This window comes from Pezoporus wallicus, unplaced genomic scaffold (assembly GCF_028554395.1).
Source record: "Pezoporus wallicus isolate ANWC-B61680 ecotype Strahan unplaced genomic scaffold, APGP_CSIRO_Pwel_v1 contig_227, whole genome shotgun sequence".
NCBI lineage: Eukaryota > Metazoa > Chordata > Aves > Psittaciformes > Psittacidae > Pezoporus > Pezoporus wallicus.
Window position 1 is genome coordinate 10,755,378 of NW_026635704.1, and position 24,672 is coordinate 10,780,049.

At 40.2% G+C, this 24,672-nt stretch overlaps 1 protein-coding gene across 3 annotated transcripts in view; it reads right to left on the minus strand.

The window, feature by feature from the left end:
• Window positions 1-21,413, minus strand: part of CHST9 (carbohydrate sulfotransferase 9) — a 92,087-nt gene extending 70,674 nt beyond the window's left edge. The window contains exons 1-4 of one of the 3 annotated variants that reach the window (XM_057397674.1): window positions 21,345-21,413; window positions 20,532-20,668; window positions 15,358-15,417; window positions 13,183-13,391 (exon numbers count right to left, since the gene is read on the minus strand). In XM_057397674.1, the coding sequence (XP_057253657.1) occupies window positions 13,183-13,282 (100 nt within the window). In that variant the 5' untranslated portion in view covers window positions 13,283-13,391; window positions 15,358-15,417; window positions 20,532-20,668; window positions 21,345-21,413. Of the gene's footprint in view, window positions 1-13,182; window positions 13,392-15,357; window positions 15,418-20,531; window positions 20,669-20,823; window positions 21,060-21,344 lie in introns of those variants that run through there. The other 2 variants (XM_057397673.1, XM_057397675.1) reach the window with 2 other exon arrangements.
• Window positions 21,414-24,672: the final 3,259 nt, after the last annotated feature.

Consider the following 24,672-nt stretch of genomic DNA (forward strand, 5'->3'; position numbering starts at 1 on the left):
AATGTCACACCACCAAACAAACCTATTTTACCTCCTTTTCAGGCTCTGCCGTCCCTCCCTTCCATCATTCCTCAGTCCCTTCCCCAGCTCACAGCAACTTTACAAAGCAATGCCTCCGTATAAAAATACTTCCTGTTACTTCCCATTATATGTTTAGATGTCAGGCTAGGACTTCTTCGCCCACAACAAATATTTTGTTTTATTAGTAGCTGGAAAATGCTCCTAGAGAAGTGCAGTTTCAATCGAACATTCTTGATGATGGAGTATTTGATGCTACATGAAATGCAAACATATTTATTTGTTCAGTTTTATTGCTATTTATTTCAGAACAAAATGTGACTGTAGCAATTTAACTACCTGAAACATTACCTCTATTTGTTGCACAAGTGCACTATCACGTCAGAGGAAAAAAAAACAAGAACCAAAGAAAAAGAGTATTTATAAAGAAAACAGGAACAGACACTTAAGTACTTTCAAGTGGTCAAACGTGTTCCTCACATGAAAAAATTCTTTGTTAATTCTACTGATCATTTGAATGATCAGCAGAACTACCATCATTCTTGGAAGCACAGAGTGATCTTCCCATGAGGAATATACTTCTCACTAAAAAGAAAAGGTGATGCTCCTACACATTCACCCACTCATTCTAAGCCTTTACAAACTGCAGCTGCATTAGCTTCTTCCTGATATTTGGAGGACAGGAAAAGAAATAGCAGTGAGAACTGGAGTTCTAGAAAAACCTGAAATATCATGAGTTTTCTCAAAGAAAAAAAAAAAAAAAGGTTTGGCCAGGTTAGTCAGGCCAGGTTAAGGCACCTGCAAAATTAATTCTTCAATTCCTACCTTTCAGAATGGCTGTGTGTTGACAGCTGCCTTTTAATGGAATAGGGTTTAATGACAGAGAATTTAACTAATTATTGATATGTGAGAAACAGAATTGTCAAAGGGCAGAAATATTTTGGTGATAGGAGCTACCAAAAAATGCTGGACAAAAGTAAGGCATAATCATGAAAAACATGAACATGTACAATAAATATGCATTTAGCACATTTCTTGTAACAGAAGTTAGAACTAAACAACTGTTACACCTGGCTTACCCTCCTTTCCTATTGAGGATCAGGAAAGCACTCACTTTTCCCTAACGTTTTTTGAATCTTTTTTTCTCTGGCTTACCTCAGGTGGTAAACATTTGCAAACCACATTTGTTAGTGAATGTGTCAACTTAAGAAACACATTACTGAACAGACTGAACTAGCCCTTTTTTGATACTTTCTTGGATCTTTGGCCCCTGTAGGGGGGATGAAACCAAAAAGGTGCTGTGCTACCAGCTCTGTAATTAGATATTCTGGCAGTCTTCTGACCCAGTGAAACTACCTGGTCTTCAGGCACAAATGAATGCTGAAAGGACAGCAAAAATTTCCAAAATAAACAGCTGACCTTCCCAAATAGTTAATACGATCGCTTTAAGCTGATATTAGTCCGTATGTATTAGCCCATTTGAAATACCAAGTTTAACTTCTAACTTTCAAAAAAGTCCATTATTTATTTGGTGTGTGGTCACGCCAGACTAGTCCTTGCTTAAACTGACTCCCAGCTGTGGCTCAAGAATGTTTTATTCACAGCATATTAATGCCAGCTGTACAATACTATACGTATTTTGATATCAGGAGAGGCAAGACTGACTGTACTTTCCTAGAATACCTTGAACCCACCTGTCAGTCACAGCATCTGCAGTTTTATCTGGGTTATATTTATATGTACATCAGTCCTAAACCTGATGCCAATAGAGTTTTGTTATATTGCCTGATCAATCATAACTTAAGAGATAGCACACCACAGCTATTTGCAGATTAATTTTACCAGAAAGGAATTTCTGCTCAAAGGTTAAATAAATCATGAAGTATTTATACCTCACTGCAACTATCTCAGCCTACATAAGCCCAGTCTCATCTGCCTGTTCATCTTCAACACGGACACACTGAAGTGAAAAATTGTAACAGAAAAGAAGTAGGGTAAAATTAATTTCGCCATCTGTAAGAGGATAAAGCAAATAAAAAAAAAAAGCCAGAAAGTATAATATTCATGCCTGTATTATTTCTTATATTGCACAGTTACATTGAGTTGCCTCCCCCAACCCAGTGAAACTAAATTGAAAGTCAGGCAAAAACCCAGGGTTTTTTGAGAGGTTTTTATTTTAATCATCTCTTTTCCTCTGCCAGCAGTCCCAAGACTGCAATAGCAAATCATTAACATAAGAGAGGAAGAAAAAAAATCATCAAATAATTCTTGTAAAAATGTGTATTTTAAAAATTTTGTCGCTTCACTGGATATCATTTAATCAGGGGCCAGTCAGCCAGCTCTCACTCTAATGATTTTGCTCCTACAAGTAATTTCTTTAGTGATTAGGAGTCTATTCATATCAAATGAATTCTATTATTGCATAATAATTCAGCATCTGCCATAGCAAAAGTGTAAAAAAGAGAAAACAACATCCAAGTAAATTCCAGTCCCTCTATCATTGTGCCTGCCCTTTTTCTTTTCCTCCCATCACAGAACATGACAGATTTATTTCTTCACCAGTGTCAGTAATTTATGTATTCAGTGACCTCTTAGAAGATTGCCAGTAGACAGAATAGTCTAGACATCTTGAGGATCTTATATTCCTGTGGAAATTTCAGTTTCTAAGGAAAACAGATTTCTGCTGCCTTTATTAATAACTGCTCAGTGGAGTTACTCAGCTTGAGTGTTTCTAAATAGCTTACAAATCAAGATGAAATTTATGAGAAGTCTTGATTCTTTGGCCCTACATCAACAACAGAGATGAAGACCTTCCTCGGAAGTGTACCATAGTTCTTGACCATAATTATAGAATCATCTTAAAGCAATGACATTTAATTAATTATGTACATATAACATGTTTAAAGTAACAGGCTGCATTTTGCACAGAATTCAAGTGTGATGACCTGTGTCAACAAATTGCATCCTATTAATTCTCAGTAGTGGACAAGGCATACTGTGCATTAATGAATCTTTAATGAGAGCAAGAAAGAGCCAAAAAAATAGAAAAGAAAAATTAAATTAATGCATCTGTGTTTTCTTAATTTTTCTTGCCATACTTCACTTGAAAAGTGTACTGTAATACTTTAATATGCTGTAGTATGGTTTTTTTTTAATACAATAACATTATTGCAATATAGATTCCATTGCATTATTTGGCCACTAAACATTCTTCCAGGAATAAATACATAATTTTGCACAGATTAGTGGAGCAAAAAGTATAATTCTATTGACCCAATTTTAACCTTTTGCTAACTAAAGTCTCTCTCTTAGCTGCCACTGTTGCGAGACCAAAGTCAGGAAGAATAAATCTGAAAAGTAGCAGGGCATAAGGATATTTGGTGGAAGGAACAAAAAGCTTCCATGACTAGTAGCCAGCCTTTACCAAAAGAGCTACATTTTTTCTTACTCCACTATTGCCTGAAAAGCCCTCTACAAAGGACATATATGGTGGCCTTTCCCCTGACAATCCCCATCGATGACAGCTTTTTTGCACAGTCTGTGTCCCTCATGAGCATGAACTTGATGTTGTGGCCCCTTCAGTGGAGCACAGTGGAGTAGCTGAACCTCCCACAAAGTTTGCGTAGTGTGCATGCCACTATTTTCATTCCCACTGGAATGCTGCCAACAATGGCCACAGCAGACAGCTTTAAAAGCAAACCAAAATGGTGGGAATCATGCCGCAACTCACAGCTATGCAGGGAAAACATTGTTTGAACATCACAGCAAATAGGTGTAACTGGATATCCAGGGCTCCCATCCCAAAGCAAGCAAGCAAGACATGCTCACATTAAGACTTGCACATATGTGTGTTCGGGAACCATCCTACATGAGAGCAGGAACATTCTTTTCTTTTTAAACATAACATTATCTCCTATCTATACCATTATCTGAAAACACAGTATGGTTATGAAAGTCAAAGTAACTTCGCATGGCATACACCTCTGAACAACAGAAAAAGTACGAGGTTTTGTCAGCAATGCAGGAACAACTGCGTCTGCTCTTTTCAAAAGTTTAAGCAAGAATATCAAGTATGATCAAAAGTCAGAGAGAAAATTGCCTTTGTAAGCAGTGTTTACTACACTTATTATTTCCTATTGGACATATTTTCTTCCCTTAACAGAGCTATTTTGTGGATGAATGGTGAAGCATCAGGCACTGCTATTTTCCCTGTTTCTATTTAATACAACTGAGTGCTTCCAGCTGCAGCTACCAGAACTCACGTACATCTCCCTAGTTGATCATAATCAAAACCAAAATTCCCCAAACCCTCTTTTCTCTTACCAAGAGGCAATATTCCCACACCTAGGGTACTGCATGACTCTAAGAAACCCCAAGTTCACTTGAGCTGTTTCTAACTGCATGCTTGTGTTAAGCCTAGATTATAATATATCTGCAGCAGAAAGTATTATAAACCTTTAACAGCTTCTTCCTCCATCTATGCTCTTACACACGTACATACAGCTGGGCAAGTTCTTCTATTGTTAAATCATAATTGGTACTGAAATGACCTGCTCCATTCCAATCACATTAAATATAAAAATCAGTTAACATATCTTCTTTCACCTGGCATTCGCTCACAGTGAAATTTAATATTGATTCTGATTATTCTTAACCTTAGGCTGCTGATCTTCAGTTACTTTTCTGGATGTTACCCAGTGTCCATGACACGCAGAAGACATACCCCGAGGTGCATGTCAAATACTGTGGCTATTAGGCCATCATTCATTACATTTGAGGGCAATGAAATTCTCTGCCAGGAGACAAGTATTGCCTTGTGATATCTGTTTCTCAAGAAACTCAATTCTCCAATGCTAACAACTTTCTTAAGGGTTTCCATCCCATTGTCTGTTTGGCTCACAGCAGGTTTTTGCACGTGAACTGAACTCCTTACAACCACTGCCTCACACCAGTTACCCCATATCCTGCTCCTGCCATTACAGGAGCTTCAGCACTGCAGCATCCTTGAGCCAACAAAAATCCCCAAACCAAACCAAACCAAACCAAACCAAACCAAACCAAACCGAAAGTATTAGTTTGGAAAAGGCTAGCTTTGACCATGTCTTACTTTAATTTTTAGATTATAATGGAACTGGAAACAGGAAAATTATTATTAAATAGGTGATGTGAAGACTTGAATTTTCTTTGCTTAGCATTCTTAGTCACCTCAAAAAAAAAAAAAACAAAAACAAAGGAGATTTTTATCATTGCTCAGACATTTTGATAACTCATGTTTTCATCCCTTGTAGATGGTGGTAAGCAAAGCTGCTAAGAAGCCAGAGGATTAAGAGACAAAAACTGTGCCTACTCAGACAGATTTTGCTAGAGCTATGCCCTGTGAATTTCTGCCAGGAACTGCATGACAGAAAGCTTCATGGTTATAATATAAACAAAGTCATTTGAAACAACAAAGCTGTGAGGAACAAATTGTATTTGCTAGCAGGTATCACACAGGTTTAATAGAGGTCAATGATGGTGCTGGATGCTGTTACTGTGGGGAGGCTCTCAATGTAGTAAGGAAACAACCATTTTTCGTGGATATGAGTGGGACTAGAAAGCATGGGAGTTCCTGAAGAACTACTGTAGGGAATAATATTTTATAGGTTGCAAAATACTGTTACCACTTGCTGCCAACTAAGGCTTTCCAGGCAGCACAGGATGCTGCTGCACATCTTAGCTAAATCAAGATCAAACCAATCAAAATCCAAAGCAAATGGAATGTGTGCTATTTTATTCCCCATCATTTTATATCAAGTGCAGCTCATACATGCCTGGGAACAGTTTTATCTTTATACAGGGCAATGCTTAAAATACAGCATATCTTGCAGTTTTTCTTGAGTAATGAATATTTACAGTTTTACCAAAAGAAGAGCCTTTAAGCTGACTCAGTCATTCATCCCGACTTGGGATAGATGTGAACAAACTTTGGAATGTTTCTTAGGTGCTTTTTGTTGTTGTTGTTTAAACACAGCATTTGATAATACTCAACAGATTCTCCTTTGTGACTGAAGACAGTTACATTCAGTCCTACAGATACAGTCACCAGGCTCAAAGTTGGGAAGGCAAACGCTATATGCTGATGTGACATGAATCTTCCCAGTTTCAAACTGGCAGTCATGAAATGCCTTCCACAGAAATACTGTAAAAATGCAGAAACATTCTTTTTCTTTGAATATGCCATTAACATAAATACACCCCCTCCCCAAAAAACACAAGTGAGATAGTTGAGGCAGCAGAAACCCAAACTTGAAAGCCAGCCAATCTCCATACTGCCACGCAATAATGTTTACCTTTCAATTAAAAATAAAAGCAAGCAAACAAAAAACCTCAAAAAAACCAGGAAAAAATAAACAACTGATTTTTTTTCTAAGGAAATCTTCTATACTTTTTTCCTCCCTGAACCTTTTTCTCTGAGATGTACATCACATTTTTTTCAGCTAAATCATACACGTCATTTGTAGGACATTAATCCCTTGTATACTGAAATGGCTCCCATTACTTGTAACCTGTCAGCCTCTTGAAGTGTTTATTTCACAGATGTTGAAAGATGATCAAGAATTATCCCTAATTTATAGCAATAACCTGTTTATAGTAACACCAAATGAGTAAAATGGAAGTAAAATGACAGAACCAAAGGCTCTTGAGGCTGAACACTAAAACATTTCTTCCATATAAACTGATCTTTACGTATCCAAATACCTGACAGCCATGAGATTTCTCTTCAAAATATTTCTAACACCAGCAGTCCCTACTCCCACACAAAGAAGGGAAATAAAGCGGATACTAAAAGTAAGCATGCATGCATACATATATGCATTTACTCACACTAAAAACAAATACCAGAATTTCTAATTTAATTCTAGTTAAGAAGCCAAAGGTTTTTGGCAGAGACCAAATCACATGCTCTAACAGGACTGTTTGTAATCAAGCGACATATCAAAGTAGTTCAACATCAGATACAGAGGTAAGCAGCCTTAAATGTACTCCAGCAGCAACCACTTGCTATTCTAAAAACGTGCTGTACACTTAAGGAAAATGGAACAAGTCAGGAGTAGAGAAACTTTCACCTCAGAGTTTTTCTACCATTACTTCTAAGTGACCTGCCAGGTGAAAATTTCCTCTACGGTAGTCTTGCTGTGTAAAGCTATATATATTTCTTAAATGGTACTGCATCATACAATCAGCACACTGAAGAGACAAGACTGCAGGGCTTCATTGCCTGAATGATCAGCTTCTAAGAGAAGGACTTTCTGGAACTGAAGAGGTACTATGAACTGAAAGTTTTTAAAAGCAACAACACTGGTGGACAATAACTGAAAATTGACTGCTCATTGACAGCACATCTGCTAGAAAATTAAACAGAAATTGAATAACATATACCATGTAAAACAAAGCATAGCCGCAAAATAGAATGATTGCTAAAAGCTCCATGTAAAATTGCATTTACAAATGTCATATAGATGCTCTGCTCCAAGGATCTGAATAACTGGAAAATACATGTTTCATATCCAACTCAAACCAGCATTTTGAAGACAGCATGACTGACACCCAACCTTCTGAGGGAAGAGGGCACCCCACTATGTAAGTGTTCCAATACCGAGCCCCAAAACCCTCCAGCAGCAGTTACAATACAAATTCTAAAGTGAGATCAGTTATATTACCTATAGATATAATAAAATTATAGTAGCCTCTTTTTCAAATTCGTATTTTGAAAATAGGGAAGAAAAAGTATGTTTAGGTGTCCCCAGTATAATTAAGGTATGTGCTACACTTTTCTAGAAGTAGATCTCTGTGGTCCAGATGTGAACAAGGTTGAGTAGGTTGTCAAAAGCTTATACACAATAACAAGTAAAATGTCACATTCTTCTGCAGAAACATGTTACTGAATCTATAGCTGAGAGGAGCCACAGAAAACTCATCCCGTTAAGTTTTCTTTTTTTTTAAATACCACTACAACACGGAAGCTAAATACCGAATGATTAAAACATACCACCAATTTAAACATGCTCTTCCTCAATGCCCTCAAAAAACCCAGCATGGCAAGAATTTCTTTTAAAAAAGAAGGATTTCTAAAATTAGATACAATTTAGCTGCAGGAATGATAAAAGTGAAGGAGATGCAAGATTGAGGGCTGCTAAACAGACAGATCTAGGAAGAACATCCTCACAAACAGAAAAGTACAGTCTTACGTGTTATATGCACCAGTATGAAAATTTAAATTATTTTCCTTAAGGCTTCTGGGTTTTGCAGCTGCTGAAGATGGTGCGAGACTCTACAATCACTAGCTCTGAAAACCGTGATTTCTTATTTTTGGGTTTTATTTACGTTTTTAGATCATTATGGTTTGACAAAGTATCAATATCTACCTGTTTCTTAATAGAGTTTTTTTAACGCAGACAATTGTTCTCTCGCTACAGCTTAAAGGTGGGAGGTGGAGAGAGGGGGAAGGAAACTCATTATATGGTGAAATTCACCTAGTATTTCTGGGACTTCCAACAACTCTATAACTGGTCACCAAGCAGCATTTACTGATCCTACTGAATCCTCCTTTTTTGTTTGTTTGTTGTTCAATCCCATTAAGGAGGCAGCTTTCTAAAAAAGCAAAGAAACAAAAAACACTTTTTGACACAGAAGACAGCATATTCTGAACCAGAAAGGTAAAGCCTCATCAGAACAGCCTCATTAGTAGCTGGACATTGCAAACCAGGAAGATATGCCTGCATATTAGCATTCTCCAGCAGAGAAGCCTCCCATAAACTACACAGACTTTGACAACAGAAATATTTCAAGGTTACTAAAAGAACTAAATTATTCATGACTATTAATTACTATTGAGCAGTATCCTTTTTTCCTTTACTTACAAACCTGGTTTCTACAAATATGTTAGTTTAATGTCTTTACTGAAGACTGCCTAGGAAAACTATGACTTCTGTGTAAACAGTTGCCTTTGCAATGCATTATGTATGAACTTTAAGCCACATTCATGTAGCTCCACTCAGGCAAGGTTTAAATAAAAATCAACCCACACAGACAGCAAAGATTTTACAGATTATTTTGTAGTAATCAGTCACACTAAATCACATCAGACAACCCATAAAAAAGAAGAGTTTTAAAGTACAAAATCAGAATCCCTAACTTAAAATCAATTTCACATCTATAACACAGCAGGATTAAAATGCAAGTGTCCCTTGCACCTCACACCCCCCTAATTTAGGTGATTCATGGTATAAAACTTCACATCAGTTCTGGAAGACCCAGCAGTTCGCTTCCCCTGTGTAAGATTAACAGTGCTGGAAATTACTAAGCATGCAATAAATAGTAATTGCTTTCTAATCAGTGCCGCAATATCTGATGCTTTCACTGAAGAACGCAAGATCATATGGAAGACTGTCAAGTAAAGCTTTGAGATTTAGGTGAATTCACATCAGGCTTTATCTATGTATATGAGTTTATATGTAAGAAGTGAATTTATTTATATATGCAGAACCTGAAGTTCTTCATATATATTGCATTATCAGCAATTATGTCTGAATTTTTCAGACAGATGAAGTCTGTATGTGTTGACACTCATGCTGGACTCTTCTTGACAAGCCTGTTCCACACTGCTCCACTGAGGTGAATTGAAGACACTCACAGAAGGGGTTTTCTACATCTGGGTAAGGATAAATCATCCTATCTTCATAAACTCTGTGCACAGAGCCAAACCAAGAAACTCGCCTGTTCTCTCAGTCTGCTAATGTCTCTGAAAAGCCATCAGAGAGGATCACTGTGTAGATACCATCTGTTTCTTAGACACCTGTAAAATGAAAGATTTTTCTCTTTTTTAATTTATAGGGATTATGAACGTGATTAGAAATAATCTGAAGAGCCCAAGCTCCCAGTGAGAGGGAGCAAAAGACGTGGCTGTGCTGAAAGGTGAATACAGCTGCTGAGCCTGCAGGTGCATCTGAAGTACACAGACAGGATGAAAGATTAGGGAAGGTGTTCCTGGGCTGGATAATTTGAATGATGAGGGAAGTAGTTAGCAATAGTAAATGAGGAAAAAAAACACGCTTAGATAAAATAAGGTCTAGAAGAAAATAAGGCAAATGGGGGAATCAAATCACAGTTAGGATCTTAGAGGTATGAAGAGCAAGTAGAAAGAAGAGAGACATAGAGAAAGGAATCCAACTATAAAAAAAAAGTGGCATTAGGTCTAGTGGGAAAAATTATGAAAATCTAGAAAGATAAAAGGTAGCAATGAGAATGGTGAATGTGAAAGCAGTAGTCTGACTTTAATATAGTAGGACAAACTCTAATGAGGAAATAGTAAATTACCACACAATTTTCCGATTCCCTACAGTATCTACATCTGACTCGGAATCATTCACACCGCAGCTAGGAAAGCCTGAGAAATATGAACATTACAAACAACAGCCAAATAAAATGTACTCTCTCTTCTGGATTTATAAAGGCTCCAAGTCAGATATTTAGAGGAATGCATGGCAAACAGCAGCACCTCACTCATGCAGAACAGATACTTTCCTGAACTCGAACACATCCAACTTTCCATCCTTCTGCAACTAAATACAAACATGAACGCTGTAAGTCTTGAGCAGGGCACTGTGGAAGATAAAAATAGTTCTGCCTACAACACACACTTGTCTCTACAGGCTCATAGCATGGCAGTTGAGAAGCATGAGGCACAGTTTCCATTTCTTAATAGAACACCAAATCACATGCTCAGCCACTTGCAGATTAAATCTCGCTGTCTTACAGCTGTGTGACTAGTGATACGATTAAAGGAACACATAAAATCCTTGTAATGATACTTGTCAATTTGGGATTTTCTAGACAGAGCTCATCCCAAAAAAGCCACAGTGCACAATAAACAGCAATATGAAAAACACAGCAGAAGAGGGGAAAAAACATAAAAATTGCAAAATGCCCATAACTGAACATATATTGTGAATATGCAAATATGTTTTATTTCATATCAGCTCTTAAGCAGCATACAGGGGGCAACATTAGAGAACTGAGCTGCAGAAGGTTTAGAGGAGATACAGGTGTTTGAAATAAAAAAGAATGGCTCTCTTCATGGTAAATTGGAAGAAGAGGCAAGAGCAGACACCAAAGACTGATTTTTCACCATGATCTTTCTGGCATGCAGGACTTAGCAACTGTAGACAATGCCAAAATTCTTCTTTTCGGATCTTGCTGAAGTGCAGTCCCAGCAGCAGTCCAGTAGGATAAAAGGGCACTCAAAATTGCAGCCACACTTTAAGCTCTCTAACCATTCTGTTGTTCTCCAAAGGTTTCTGTTTTATTACAGAAATGTTTTCACATGGAAATGACTTATGTGTACAAGGAGAAGCCTCTCTCCTGAAGATTATGGCAATACATCAAAGAAAACCCCAAAGAAAGCATCTGGTTGCCCAAAAGAATACTCTGTGTTCTAACTCCCCTTTTATTGTATATTTTTTCCTGTTTCTTTTTAATGGTAGATAGATACAGACAAAAAGAAAGGAAAAAACAGTGAGAAATAGGAACAAGGAGGACTTCAAGGAAAAAAAGGTTAATTGCAGCCCAAGAAAAGATGCAAGGAATGTGAAGAATGTCAGCAAGTAAATAAATCAATAATCTACAGTTCTCATCTACATTCCTGAACTACCTTGAAAGCAAGGATATCTGCCCTTTACATTCCTGACAAGAGCAGAGATTTTCAAGGAAGCCTCCCCCCCACAGCAGCAGGCTCCGTTTCTGCCAGCACCCTGGTGTCAACAGCTGATTACAAGAGAACCTTTCCCAGGGGAGTCTGTGCTACCTCTTTTAACAGATTAACAAAATTAACATACGTTAACAAAACACAAGATTGCAAATATCTTGGACCAGCCCAGAGACATTAACAATCTGAAATTAATGTTGTGATCATTGCAGTTTAGTTGAAAAAAAACCTCAAGGTCATTGTCAAACAATTGCAAGAGTGATGCACTAGGTTCTCCCCCTCACCACTGCTCTCTAAAACATCCTGGAGCCTAGCAGCTCATATAGAAAAAAAGCACGGATCAATAAAGCCAGAAGACTAATGTAGTTTTAGAGATGTATTTCTTCACAATGGTATCAGCATACTACAGAGCTTTACAGAGGACATGGAAGCTGAGCAAGAGATGATAGGACATAAATGTCAGGACTTCTTAACAAACTGGGAATATTCTGGATTGTTAATGTGAGAAAATGAACAAACAAGAAACAAACAAACAAAAAGCCAAACCTAACAACCCCAAAACAAAAAATAGTATGTAACTAAAATCAAGGATAAGATATGACATCAAGAAACATGGCACAAACTAAGTAGACCTGCAGAGCATAACAATGGGTGTTAAGGACCTTATTGACAACCATCCTACTCACATTTCCAGGGGGGTTACTTCAGACTAACTTTAGGCTGACCCTGTGAACTAACAATCTGCTAGAGGCTGATATAAATAGCATAGTTTAGTTTCATCCATAAAGGAATCAGATCAAGCTGTGGTGCAAACCAAAATACGGTAAATGGGGAATAACAGAAATTCAACTTGGAAGCCTAACTCCGAGTGCTAGCACGGATTTACCGGAAGTTGCAATATGACTCTCCTGCTATATATAAAAAAAGTCTTGTAAGTTAAGTATCTAACTCTGTCTCAAATAACAGAAAAAATGGGATAGGATGATTCCACATGAGCATTGTTGCTGTAAAGACCGCTTTTGTCTACGAGACATAGCAGTAATTCTCAAAGAATTGCTTTGCCACAATAAATGTACAAGACCCACAGAAAATCACCATACAGAACTATTTCTAAACTGGACTTGCTTGGCATCACACATACACAGTATGCTTTTGCATCACTTGCTTTTGCAAAAGAAGCTGATACAATACAATCCAGTAGCTGGGGGCATCTTATGTGACTCAAGAAGTCTCTTAATGCTTATGAAGCGCAGCAATTAAAACAAGTCTGTTTTCAGTGCCATTCTACTGCCAAATGGGGGGAATCCCCCAACTACCCACATGTATTCAACAGACATTACAGTAATCTTTTAAATAAAGGACACAACTACATCAAAAAAAAAAAAAAAAAAAGAAAGAGAAAGCGAGAAAGTCTACTGTACCTGTATGTTGCTCTTCAATCCAAACTTGCAGATACATGAAGAGGAGTAGACCAGCCACTCCAAACATCAGTACAGACACAAAAACTTGTCTTAGGTTCATGACCCTAGCAGGGAGCTACTTTTCAGCTTTCAGAGGGACACATGGCTCACTTCCCTGAAATCTTCAGCATGCCTGCATCTTCTTCAGCATCTTCCCCTGACACACCAACCTGGAAAACAAGAGATGGAGCTAGTTCTTGTGTTACATTTTTATTCTTCATCAGAGACTGTGCAAACAGCATACTATATACAAACTGGAACTTTTACAAGCTATTGTTTTCAATGCTTAGATTTTTGCTCACAATCTCAATGCTCCTTCTACCCCTGGATGAGTTCCAAGTGTTTCTCAAGGTGGCTGCAGAAAACATTCCACCTCCACACCACCAAACATCGCCTGCTGTTGTTAATGGAGGGAGGTGACACCCGCAGTGAGATGCCCAGGTGTCACACCAGTCAACCAGTGCCCACCAACTATCACAGCTGAGTAGCTACAGCAGCAGCTGGAGGCATCCTGGGTGGCCAGGTTGCATTCTGGTGCTGCCAGTTCCTTGTGATGGGCAACCCAGTGCCTCTGCTTCTGGACTGCATGACCCTGTGTGCCCAAGGAAGGATGTCTGTAGTCACCCCCATAACGCAATTCCACTCACAAGTGCCTTGGCATCAGTTGAGCCTATGCTTCCGGGAGTCACACTTTGATATTTACCCTCAAACATGAATCCAAGTTGAGTTTTGCAGATGTCATTGTAAGATAATATCAGTAATGCTGCAGAAGGGAAATGAGTGGATCAACTTTTTACTCAGCTATTTTGCAACTTGGAGGACTTGCAAAAACCCAATTCTCACCACTAAGTTCAACAGAAATGAGACTGAATGTGAAACTTTACCAAAAAGATTACTTTCTTGCAGAGCAGAGGGCTCAGAAAAAGGAAGCATTATGCCTGATGCCCTGCCCCTGCCAGAGAAAAGGCTATAAAATTAAGTTTATAACAACAGAACATAGAAAACACTGTGGGTCATAAAAAAGCCAACTCGTTAACCTGAATCAGAATGCTGGAAACATGTTACTAGAAGCTGAAAAGCAACTGTTGAAACTGACCTGGTCAGCAAAAGGAAAAGCGCTAAAATTCAACAAAATGGAAACCCTTATAAGTGCAGATTGGATAGATGGGTCTGGTAAACTCCCTCAAAGAATGCAAAGAAAAACTCAAGCTTTTAAAGGCAGGCAGTTTACTGAAAAATATTTGCAAGAGAAATCTGTTAACAGAGCTAAAGTACATGTGCATCCAAATAAACAGAAAAATGCAGGCATTTAAGAGTTATTCTGAAGTGTACAAGTGCTGCATGCTCTGTAAGTTTGTATTTTTAAGGAACTCAGCACTGTTACATCTATAATTGCTGTGCTTCACACACACACACACACACACACACAAGGCTTAGCAGGAACTCCCACTAAAAAATAGCTGTTGAATGAACAAAGTAACTGTGCTCAAAAGACAAAAGATTTCAAGAACAACAAAACTGCATTCAGAGCTTTAAAGTGTTTTTTTTCCCCAGTTCTGTGCCATTAAGACTATACATCGCTCTAAAGCAACACACTAGCCTGCAAAAACTGTAAACCAGAGTTTAAATATTAATGCTTTTATGCATAATTGTTCCGTAGAAGACAGCTAGACATTAACAGAACGTAAATGTTCTGTCTGAAGTTTTTTGTATGGCCATGAAGTATCTGGATTGAATCTGGAACATGGAAGGAAGACAGCTAGGTGCTTTATTGCACCTAGTTCCTACTGCCTTGATTCTGCAGATATGGCGTTACCTATGTGTTATATACATGTACCTGTTTGCAGGTACTGTGATGATGCACAGGACTGGAAAGAAGCAGTGAAGAGTGGGCAAAACCAGTCTTCACTAGCTGTTATCTCTTGCACCTTCTCCTACAGTGCTCTCAGCACTCTCGGACTTGCAGTCTTCCTTTTTTATGCCAAAAGGTTTACTTAGGTCTTTGCACCTATTTTCAGTCATGCAGCAAATGCACTGTTTGCATGTCTTTAGAAGTCACTTTGCTGACAAGACAGAAGCTTCCCAGCATAAGCAATGCTTCAAGAACCATTAGTCAAAGGACCAACAAATACAAACCTCTTCTGTTTTTCCCCAGACAAAAGCTGTGTTGTTCATGTAGAATGACATTGACAGCATCTGGAATAGAAACAAAAAAGCCAAATAAATAAGACATGGACTTCTGAATGAGTATCTTTGCCAGAAACTAATCAAACTGGAGGTACTAGAAAGCAGGAATCAGTTTCCTTTGGAAAAGTTGTTTGGGATTCCTAAGTTTCTCATCATAAAAAAAGCTAGTGATCCAGACACAAACCATGAATAGTGGCATTCTTCCAAATAAGCCCACTTTTGTGATTTTATCATTTGTTTCCATCTCTGACTACATAAAGCTGTTGCATTATCAATCCCCCTTTCTGAGACCTAGTGTCCTTGAGTGGGCAAGAAAACTTTCCTCAGGCCACGTGGATAATACTGAAAACAAAGTATCTCACACCACATCTCCATGAACCATGAACTTTTCCAACACGTGGAGGCTGGCATTGCTACCCTCTCCAGCCACTTGCTCTCCTTATCCCTTATTGCCCAGCTCTTGTCACCACCAGGAGGGCTCACACATCTGCCATCTTCAGCTAAAAACTGTTCCAGGAAGAAGGAATGTGTACCTTACTGCCTCAGGAAGTCAGAAAATGCTGGTTTAATCAAACTAAAGCCCGCAAAAGATTTACTTAAGGAACAGTGCTGATGGCTCTTCCTTTATCTATACCAGCCATCACACGTATCTATAGCACATGATATACAGCTGACCTTGCGCAAACACCATCATGGTTGCACGCAGCACCATGTATCAGCCCTGCATCATCAGATGCATAGTAAAATCAAGAGCACTTCCAAGAAATTTAATCTGTGGGTAAGAAAACAGATGTTTCTTCTACTAGGGTAGTGTCGTGGTTTAAACCCGGTCAGACAACTCGTTCACTCACTCCCCCTCCTTCTTGCCCTCCCCCTACTCCCGGAGGGACTGAGAGGAGAATTGAAAAGAATGCAACTTCCACGGGTTGAGATAAGAACAGTTTAGTAAGTAAGGTATAACACAAATCACTACTGCTACCACCAATAATAACAATGATAAAGGAAATAACAAGGGAAGAGAATACATCACCTCACCACCAGTCAACTGATAACTCACCCTCCCAGCCCGACCAAGCACCAACCGATACCTCCTCCAACCCTGCAGTCTACCCTTGCGGGTAACTCCCAGTTACATCCTGGGCATGACGTGCTGTGGTATGGAATACCTCTTTGGTCAGTTTGGGTCAGGTGTCCTGTCTCTGCTTCCTCCTGGCTTTCCCTCCTCCCTGGCAGAGCATGAGGCTCACAAAGTCCTTGGCCAAACCAAAACATCATTGTTATCAGCTCTGTTCCCAGGCCAAAAGTCAAAACACAGCACTGCACCAGCTACCAAGAAGGAAAAAAAATGACTGCTACTGCTGAATCCAGAACAGGTAGTTTCAGTTTTGTGTGGACAGAAGTTCCTAGAAGGCAACAGCAGTTCAAGATGCACTTTTTAACCATCAAACACCCTACAGCAAATTTACTCCACCATCACAGTCACTAAAATTACCTTTGTATTAAGTTTTCATGCTGCTTGCAATTACTTTATTTAAATTTAATTTATATGAAACTGTATCATTTGTTTATGTGTTGTCCAAGTTTTAAGATTAATTTTAAACAGGAGTAGCATCAGTTTTAATTAAGACTACCTATTTTAGCACAGGTTACTTTAAATACATCAAACCCATCCAAAATCTGAAGCTATTCTGCTACCTTATCAGATTTTTTCAGGCTTTTCAGCTTGAATAAGTAGTTTATTTAAGGTAGTGATTTGTAACCCACATATGAAAAAATGATAGCAACATTAAGAAAAGTCTGTGTCTAGCAGTCTTCTAGTAGGACTTGAAAAATGGCTGCAAAACACTGACAAATTTGCTCCTTCAGTATTAAAAAGGAAAGGTCATGAATAACACTCTCTAGCATCCTGGCAAAGAGGAAATACCTGCAAATATTCTTTAATCAAGATGAATGCTCTCTTGTGGCTGTGAAGGAAGAGACAACAAGCAATTACTTTCAACCTAAGTATTTTCAGAAGAGATCAGCTGTATCCAGACATAGGTTCAGCATTCCTAGTTAAGCTGTAAATCTTTCCTTGCCTCCAGTTCTGGGCAACATGGCTCCACGGTGTGATAACTTGACCATCCTGCTGAATAGGATGCTTGCAAAGGGGAAACTAATGTAGCCTAAGAAACTGCTGTATCCCTCTCACCCATGCTGAACTCGATTCTTACTTTAGCCTGACTTCCCTCCCATCTCTTTTGGAAGTATGGACCCCAATGTTTCAACTCAAGCCTTCACAGAAAATGTCATAGTGACCCAAACACCCCAAAACTTCAGGTCCTATTGGAGTTTACTATCTATTGTCCTTATTTATCATGGAGAAATGGTTAATTTGGCAGACAAAACCACTACATGCCTCAGATGAAAACACAGACCTCTTTGCACCAAAAATTTAGAAGCTTGATACGTGTATATTCATTCACTTCTGAGGCCAAATTGTTTAATGCCATTGTCAAATTTAACAGTTTCAGGAATCCACATTCCTCTAATGTAAAACCCTTGCATTTTTCCAACTCTGTTTTGGGTCCAGCTGGAAGACTCACATTCCTGAACAGGGCCAACACAAGCAATTGAAGCAGCACAGACACCCAAAAATGGGGAAGAGTGCACCTCCTGCTTTTGGCATGATTCCTAATTTCAGTACATCATCCACCCTTCTCTTCCTGGCAAGCAAACACACCTGTAGCTGAGGAGAGGCACCTCCAGCACTCAGGTACCATTACTGGCTTTTTCATATTCCAGACCACACAAAACCAACGGCACCTCTTCGCAGCATGCTTGGCTAACTTCAGATTTCCTTGCTACTGTTACCCGCACCACCACTTAGTCACAAAATCAAAACCATATAAAAGCAAAACATTAGATTGCCTCAAACAATTTAGAAATGTTTTTGTCAATTCCCCTCCACCTTTTTCCTTCACCTGCAAAAAAATTATGATCAAGATGCATGTCTTAGCCAGCAGAATACTAATGGGAAAAAACAGATGCTCTTTATAATGGTCAAAGCATTCATATTAGTGTGGGTTACCACAAATTCCCACCCTCTCAGCATCTCCTTAGACGCAACTTAATTAATGAAAGCAAAAGGAGGAAAAGGACACTGCAATCCCACACTTCTTTTCCCTCTTTCCTTCCTTACCTCAAGAAGCAACACATTTTCTGATGCCTCCACTGAAGCATCACAGCAAGAAAATTTCGTACCAAGGAATGTCCTGCTGGACACTGGCCCAGGCTACTTTAGCTCAGTCAGCAGAATAAGATGATATCTTCTCACTTCAATGCTCCCCCTCCTTCCTCACTTCTCATCTGTTAGCTTCTGTCCTAATTCATGCATAGGTGATCCTCCAGGATCACCTTTCCACTGTTCACATCTCAACTTTCTGGCTTCACAACAACTAACACAAGGCACACCTCCTGCTCTCGACAACGCTTGTACAGTTCCTCTTGTCAGGTAGGGCTGCTCTTCATTCTAGTTTATTCCAGTGTTTGCTGAGAATAAACATACAATATTTGCCATTTAATTTGTCTAGCAAGTTACACTGAGTATTATGATTGAGTGAAGTCAAAGTCCTTCCAGAAGTTTGAATTAAGTGCATAACCAGATCAAGATAACCAAACTCAGTGCTGCTGAGAAAATTTGCTGAAATAAAAATAAAAACCAAACCAAACTTCCCTTCCTGTCCATAGGAATCTACTGAGGCAGATCAGGGATATGGTAAAAAATCTGGCAGGCCTCAGTACAACAGGACTGAGTACAGACAGCGCAACGTAGTGGGAAGTTTCTCTCTCAACCCATGACAGACAGTGTTTCAGTACCTGGTGCCAAAGAGGGAGATACAGAGCATCCAGGCCCATTGGTACATCAGTGCTGCTGATACCTCAGCAATTCCTTCACCTGAAGAGATGCTTTTAAGTGACAAGATGTAACTGAAGACACCATCTGGCCTGCACAACTTTTATCACCAGCAGTAATGGAAGATTATTACCTTCCAACCTCGCAAATCGAGTTAAGAGAATTTTGTTAGCATTCCATAAGATAAAAATAATTAAGTATTTTGTATTAATAGACAGGGATTTCTTGTCAAAGGAGAGAACTGTTTAAACAAAACGAGCATCCTTCATTCACCCACTGAAAATCCTGAGACAGTAAAACCCCTTTAAAAAAATAGAGCTTAAAAATTTAAAATTTCAAGAGCAGTCAGGAAATTCCAAACACCAACACCATCAAAGTAACTTCCCACCCAGCCAAGTTGCATATATTTAACATTTTTCTGCTTCACTCTCCCTTGTTACGTTGCAGACCACAATGTTGTTACAGCAATTATGTTTTGTTATTAATGCACTTTAAAGCATACAACATGTTATACGGAATTATTAATGTGGCAAAGAAAATATGGTTTGCATTTGATTTGGCCATTAAAGTCACTAGTTCCTCATTATCCTTTCAATATATTTCCAAAGGAAAAAAACTCCTTTAAATGAAACAATGGACGCAAACAAGGTTTATTTTAGTAAAGAAGCATATGTCAATTTCTGATGCCATTAAATTTTTCTATAGGGCTCATACTAGGTGACTGAAAGTAGTCAATAGCACCTGCACTGCTTCTGAGAACATGCACAAATACAACCACTTACCTGGTCCTGCTCCTCAACCAGAAATCCTATTGGACTTCAGACTATATAGTTTAATCCACATGTCAACTTTCAGCCACTTGTGGGTTAATTCAAAGCTGAAGTTCTACTAATTATTCTTTAGAAAGAAACAAACAAAAGTATGCTTGTGTTAACAACAGATAAATGCAGAGTTGTCCTATCCATGAGTACATAAGTTAACACATCAGAGTCATTAAAAGTTTTGCTTATATAAAGAGAACAGAGAAGACACTCCAGCACTAAAGTGCTGGGTTTGTAACTTCACCAGTTTACCAGACTATTCCATACCAAGGGTTTCATTCTACAGCTGCAGGACATCTTGCTTTGAAAAAAGGAAAAAGCATTATTATTCTTTGCAACAGCACCCGGTCAGGACTGGGGACCCCAATGCACCGCAGCAGACAAAGACTGGCATGCATAGCTCTTACCTGCCTGCAGCACAGCTAGAAGTCAGCAAGCAGTCCCCACGGAAGTCACCTGTATTTTGGGAAGTTGGAGCTAACAGGAAGGCAACTTGGTAGCTCTCAGTCTTCTGGCAGGGTTGCAGGTGGACTTTCTTCGTCCTCTTATGATAGGGGAGAGTAAGAAAAGGACTGTGTCAACGCAGGATCTTGCATTTTTTTTAAACTGGTGAATTTACACGATGCTGTTTATTGACTGCAGCGAACAGAACTGTTAACAGCATGCCAAACAGACTTGCAGCCCGCCCCAGCCACTCACTCTACTGCTTGAAAACGCACGGGCACCACTAGAGAGTTTTTAAACTGTGAAGACATGCCCCGAATTCCCGATTCCCGCAGTATGACGGTGCGTGGGGCGGTCGAGGAGTCAGCAGAAAAGTTGGTGGCTCTGCAGAGCGGAGGGGGGCTCCGCATTACCCGAAACTTTTGGGGACGACCGGCAGACCCCCTCTGCGAGAACGGACGACCCTCGGCGGCGGCCCCCGGGGGCTGAGAGCCCCTTGCCGCAGACAGCCGGAACTGGCCCCGCTTTACCCCCCTCACCCCCTCGATCCGTCTCCTGCGGGCGGTCCCCGACAAACGTACCGGGGCGGCGGCGCTGCCTCCGCTGGGTGAACTCCCGGCGCCCTGGGGCTGGGCGGTGCCGGCGGAGCTCTGCACCAGGGGAGCCACCGCTTGCGGGTCCGGGAGGACATCCCGCAGCAATCCCCCAACACACCGCACACGCTCCCCCCCATCCTCCCTCCGCCCCGGGTGGGGGCCCCCGCGGCAGCCCCTCACCTGCCCGCCGCTCCCGGGAGGCGCCGGAGCTCAAACTTTCACCGCGAAACTTTTGGGGCCCCGGCCTGAGCGAGAGCCCCCACCGAGGCCTGGCTGGGGGGCACGTCTCTTCCTGCCGGGCAGGTGAGGGGAGGGTTTGCCCGGCGGCGCGGTGGCTGCAGAGCCCGTGTGACGGCGCGGATTGCTGCTCGCCGCTCGTACCTCTGAGCGCCCCGGAGATTAAGCGCTTTGCTAACAGGTTTTGTTTGCTGTTACAGATCCGGAGGTAGCCGCTCCCTGTGCGAGCAAACAAATGTAGCTAAACTGCCAGGTAAAGGCAAGTCGTACCTGTAAGTTAGCTACTGAAACAGGTAGCATAAAAACTTTACTGTCGTCTATGGGAAACGGGATGCATAGAAAAAATATTAGTGCTTATTAGCACTTCGTATGTGCCTTGCAAACGTTATCAGCTTATTCTGACAATAGACTAGCCATGTAGATAAATAACGTTATTTCTCTTTAACGGGCGTACTGCTTCGCTTATGTTTCTTCAAGGAAGTCCTGGAAGAGATAGCTCTTGCTCTTGCTAAAATGGGGTAAGCACAGAGGAGTCTGGACTTTCCAGAGCTGTGCTCAAACCACTTCTATCGAGCCCTTCCCCTTCAGGCATTTCACTGCAGTGCTACATGCCTAGAATTACCCCAGCACACACTTCTGACATGCTTCAAGTCACTGCCCCATTGCTCACTTATGGCAAAAGGCCTTTCTTAGAATAACAGTGACATAACACTTCATGTTTTTACATGTTTTACCCTAACAGGTCTCAAATCGTCTCACACACTTATAGCCAGCACACAGGGATCACTTCTCCAGCCAGCAGAACAGTCACTTTCGGTGTGAAGCTGAACACTACCAACCTGCTCCAAGGCAGTGTTTCAGAGAACAGGGTAGAAAGCTGTGTGCTGCTCTGATTTCCAGGGGGTTTAACTAAGCAGAGTGTAATTATCCTGACCAGAGCTTAGACATTGGGGATAAGACATGTTCATTGAAAAGTGCCCCAGGATCTGCAGCAGCCATGGGCAGGCAAGACCTGTGCACAGGGGAGTTCCTGTGGGTTTCCAATCCAAGCACTAAACTATCCTGCTCCAGTTTGTGTTTGGTTGTGTGAGTATGTATAATTTCACTGTGGTGCTATAAATTTTCTCTCTTTTATCTCACTTGAGTATCTCCCTGGTCACAGTTCATTATAGGGGTCAGCAGATGAGAAGAGACCCAGAGAACACAGATTTTTCCTTATTTTCCTTTAAAGCCACCCATCGATCTACTTCTGAAGTTCTGGTGAGAAAAGACTACTTCCCTCACATCTGTAGCTTGTCTGCCTCCTTATTCGAAATAAAAGGGGAGGAAGGAGGGAAGTAGGTTTAACAGCAGAATATGCTAGTTGTTTGCTATTTCAAGACTTGAGCATGCTTCCCTTTTTAGACAACCTGGCAGGCATGCGATACTATGATAACCATATGCCCTCACAAAAAAAAAATGCAACCTCGCATTCAGATTACAGATCTACTAGTCCCTGATGGCCAGTGAGATTTTAGAGAAAAACAACATGCCTACTGAATTTTAGTTTCCTGAGGTAATACACTCAGAAGATTGTAATGAAAGTCACTGAAGCTTCTAATAGGGGTATACAGATTAACCTTCTGAGTGTTGTAGATTTAATTTCACTCAATAAGTACATGCTGCAAACATATTTCTTCAGATTGATCTGCTCAGACTGTACCCATTGACTGATTGAAGTTATATATAACAGTGAAAAGATCAGATTTCTTGATTATTTTTTTTTTTCAGTTAAAGGAATAAATTAATTGCTTTGGGATAAAGCCAAATCTTGTTTTACAGCTTGATAAATACCCTCCCCCTCCAATTTCCTCCCCTCTGTGCATTTAGCTTATATAAAACTTGTTCCACCACAGGTTCTTCCAGTGCAGAGGGCATATTCCAGCTATGGATTTAAGTTCTTTACAAGATTAAAAATTCAACATGCAGGTGAAATTGGACACTGGGTTAGGAAGCTCATCAGCTACGTAAATGTAATCAGCACCTTCTGAAGCCTGATGTGGAGCGAAAAAGAAACGAATTACAAAAAGGTGGCGGCAGTCTGTCTGTGTCAGCGGGGTTGGTACAGAGCCAGTGCCTGCATCAGAAACCCTATTCTTGGCAGGTTTCTGCATGTTTCTCATGGCTTCTCATGGTAGACAAGCAGCAAATGGTTAAAGCTGCCTCACTGCTTGCAAAAGATGACGCTGCTAACTTTAACCATTGAGCTGCTTGTCTACCATGACAGGAGCAGTAGGTGCAGTTGGAGAAGAAATGTAACAGGCCATGAATTGAAACTGAAACCTGACAAAAATTGCAGGTCAATTTGCAGAAATAAAACCACTTTTACTCCACAGTAAGACCAATTAAAGCTCTTTAAGCACATTTTCTGTGTAGATTTTCAGCTCAGCAGCAACAGCCATGGAAGAAAGTTTGGTTTGGAGGGTAGGTTACAGTTACCAGTGCTCACAAGTGCTTCTCTAACGACTGCTAGTGCACACTGCCTAAGTCCCCTAAATACTCCGTTGGCACTTGGGCCTTTCCTTGGTGTGAGGTGGGATGGAAACCACGTGAGCCATTGCTGTGAGCTATTAGGAAACCTCTTGCTCCTGCTCAGCTTTCCACACAGCCCAGGTTTCCATCTGAGATTTTGCAAAGTTTACAGCAAAGCTAGCTCAGCCGCCCACACACATATACACATTCAAAGAGTCAGAAATTGTGATTCTTATGTTTAAAGAATAATTTAATATGAAAACCATGACTCGGGTAGCAGCTGGGACAAAACTGTGCCTGTTTGGCCTGATCCTGTTCCAAAGGGGAAAGATTAGACCTTCAGAGGGTTTTTTAGATTATGGAAATTCATTCCAAGTACCATTATCATTTACTGCAGTGAATTTTGGGACGGGCCATACTGGCACAGTTTCAGTGCTGTGTGTTGTATATCAATATAGAGCTTTATGAAGGTATCTTTTGCTCCAGGGCATAAACCATTCAGCGAGTAGTTTCGTCTTATTTCCTTGAGCTTTTTTTTAATTTTCAGCTAATTAGCTAGAAATACACCACCTACAACATGCTCCTTTTCTCAGTTAGGAGGCTAAAATTTGCCTCTACTAAGCATTGCTATGGGGCATTTGCTTGTTTCTTTAAAAAAACTGCAAGCAACTCAGTATAAAATTCATTTGCTCAGTAACTGGCATACCGCGGTAATTATCAAAGCCTTTTGAAGCAAGTTGTGCGCTCATTCAGAAATATT